This window comes from Otolemur garnettii, unplaced genomic scaffold (genome assembly GCF_000181295.1).
Source record: "Otolemur garnettii isolate 467f Iridium unplaced genomic scaffold, OtoGar3 scaffold00014, whole genome shotgun sequence".
NCBI lineage: Eukaryota > Metazoa > Chordata > Mammalia > Primates > Galagidae > Otolemur > Otolemur garnettii.
Window position 1 is genome coordinate 15,058,553 of NW_003852409.1, and position 2,838 is coordinate 15,061,390.

Here is a 2,838-nt window from a genome sequence, read left to right on the forward strand (position 1 = left end):
CTGGATGTTCTTAACGGATATTGTTTCCATTTTATTTAGGTTTAGGCCACATTTGTAACCATTATGTTGCTCTGCTCACATACAATTTGTAACCATTATGTTGCTCTGCTCAGCCCCACTTACTATCAGTATTAAATAAGATGTATTTTGCTGGCATAACTCTCCCGCACACATTGGCTGGAACTTTGGATCTGAGTTGTGGCTACTACAACTAAACGGGATTGATAACTTTGCCATCATGCTTGATCACATCCCTTTGTCTCAAAAGCTTACCTACCCTTGTAAACACCCTCACAGTCTGTGCTGTGCACACAGTTACCAAGCGGTGCTTAATCCCACTGTCATCACTGGGCACACCTGGTGAATCTGGGCTTGGCTAGTGACTTGCTTTGATCATGGGATATTAGCAAACATGATACAGTAAAGGCTTGAAAAAGAGCTTGCCAAGTTCTGCAGCTCTGGATCTTTGGGACTGCTCTGAGAACAGAGCTCAAACTAGCCTGTTGGAAAGGCTGCAGAGAGGAGAATTGAGGCATGCACCCCAGCAGGACCCCTGCTAACCACCCATGTGAGGGAGGCCATCCCAAATTAACCATTTGGCCTATCTGAGACCTAAGCAGAACCACCCAGCTTACCTCAGTCCCAACTGCCAACCCAAAGAATTATGAACTAATAAATGATAGTTGTTTGAAGTCCCTCAACTTTGGAATAGTTTGTTATGAAGGGAAGGGTAACTGACACAGTCCTTTCCAACTCTGAAATCTTCTGAGTGTGACTTACCTCCATCTTTTAAGGGTGGGAGCTCAGCTGTCTTTAACTCAAAGTCACCCTTAGTAGGGTTGCCTTTAAAGTGCTTCTTCAGGGTCCATCTTTTAGCGTGAACCATCCTGAAGCTCCTACAACAGAGTAAATGTATAGTCAACTACAGCCAAGTGACTGGATTCCTACAGTCCCCTAGCCTTGGTACTGAGCCCAGACAGCACAACCACAATAATTCTCACGATCACATAACATCAACCACATTCATTTAGTATTTACTATGTTTCTAACACTGTGCTAAGTTCTTCATATATATTACCTCATTTTATCCTCATAACTTTTCTTTTGTCTTTTTTTTTTTTTTTTTTTTTGCCAGGGCTGAGTTTGAACCTGTCACCTCCGGCATATGGGGCCAGCGCCTTACTCCTTTGAGCCACAGGCGCCGCCCTATCCTCATAACTTTTCTATAAAATAGTCATTATTATCATTGTCAGTTTCCTGATGAAGAAATTGAGATTTAAAGAAACTTCCAAGGGAAGAAAAAATGAAAATGGACACAGAAATTCTTCCCAACCACCACCCGGCTAGAGTTTCTCTAGAGCACTGAACAGCTATGAGGCACGCAAACGTTTCCAGTTTCTCCCCTCGCAAGAACCTAATTCTAAGAAAAATCAACAGACACAAAGAACTAATAGAAGTCCATGCACTTCCTTCAGATGAACACACCCGCGTTCTAAGGCAAACTGCCGGGAAAAGCTGAAAACCACGGGGGTGGGGGCACCGCTACCCGGCCCTATATTCTGGTGTGCTCTTTCTTGGGCCCAGGATTTGTGTTTAAATTTGCCGCCCCCAAAACCAAGAGAAGATTAAGGCTGCGCTGGACTCTCGGGTCAGGATGTCAGACATGGACTGCCCTCCTCCACACCACATGGGGGTCGCTCCTTCCCGGCTCCGCTACAGACAGGCCGCAGTGGCTGGTGATTCCACCTTGTCCCACGACCAGTACCAGGGTGAGGGGGCACTCATAGCCCCGAGGGGACACTTCGGGGAAGCCGTTGGGGTGGTGGGATCCACAGCCCGGTTTACTTTTTAAAAAAGTTATTATTTTTAATAGACAAATCATAATTGTATGCATTTGGGGGTACTAGGTGATGTTTAGATGTAATATATGCAATGTGGAATGATTAAATCGCCCTAAGGAAAGTAGCCCTCACCTCGCTTGCCTATTATTTTTATGGTAAGACATTTGAAATTTACTCTTAACTATTTTGAAATATGCATTATTGACTGTAGTCACTGTGCTATGCAATAGATCTCAGAATTCATTCCTCTTGTCTATCCGAGAGTTTGTGCCCTTTGACCAACAGCTCCCCTCCCCCAGCCTCTCCCAGGCTTTGGTAAGCACCATTCTGCTCCCAACGTCTACGAGTTCCACTTTCTACGGTCCCTCTTCCCCAAACGGGCTGGGAATTCTGATCTCCACCCCTGGGAAGTGTCTGACCCAGAGGCAGGTGAGATGCGGGTAGAGTCTCGCTGATTTTAGGCAGGGCCCTGGCGCGGTCCGGATCGGTGCAGCTCGCCTCACACCCCTCCTTCCACCCTCGCCCCGGTTCTGCAGTCCCGCCAATTGCTCCCCCAGCCCTTTCTCCAGGGCAGGCGGCTCTGGGTGTCCCGGAAATGCAACCAGGCTTTGCGCTTCCCTCCAACACCCGTCTGCAATCCCGGAGAAGAAGGAAAGGGAAGTAGGGTGTCCACTTACAGGAGGAGTCCGCGAGTTCCGAGAGCCGGAGGGCGGCGCAGCGCCGGGAGCTGCATTTACAGGGCCCGGGGACGGGCGGGGCACCCGGGGCGGGGCTGCTCGCGGACGGGTGGAGGCAGTCCCGGAGAGTCACGGGGGAAATCGGAGTTCCAAGAATGCAAGTGTGTGTGTGCGCGTGTGTGCGCGTGTGTGCGCGTGTGTGCGTCTGCGTTACATTCCCGATCATAAAAACCCCATCCGAGCCCTGCCGTCCTGGAATTGGGAACCAGGAGGGAAGCAGCCCCGGGATGGGGGAACTAGCCTCAACCTCAGCCGCGCAG

The 2,838-nt window shown here is 49.3% G+C and overlaps 1 protein-coding gene across 1 annotated transcript in view; it reads right to left on the reverse strand.

Annotated features, from left to right (window-relative positions):
- PTGR1 (prostaglandin reductase 1) overlaps positions 1-2,567 on the reverse strand; it is a 26,766-nt gene extending 24,199 nt beyond the window's left edge. The window contains exons 1-2 of the mRNA XM_003785219.3: positions 2,519-2,567; positions 781-896 (exon numbers count right to left, since the gene is read on the reverse strand). Coding sequence (XP_003785267.1) covers positions 781-886 — 106 coding nt within the window. The 5' untranslated portion in view covers positions 887-896; positions 2,519-2,567. The remainder of the gene's footprint in view (positions 1-780; positions 897-2,518) is intronic.
- Between the last annotated feature and the right edge of the window lie 271 nt (positions 2,568-2,838).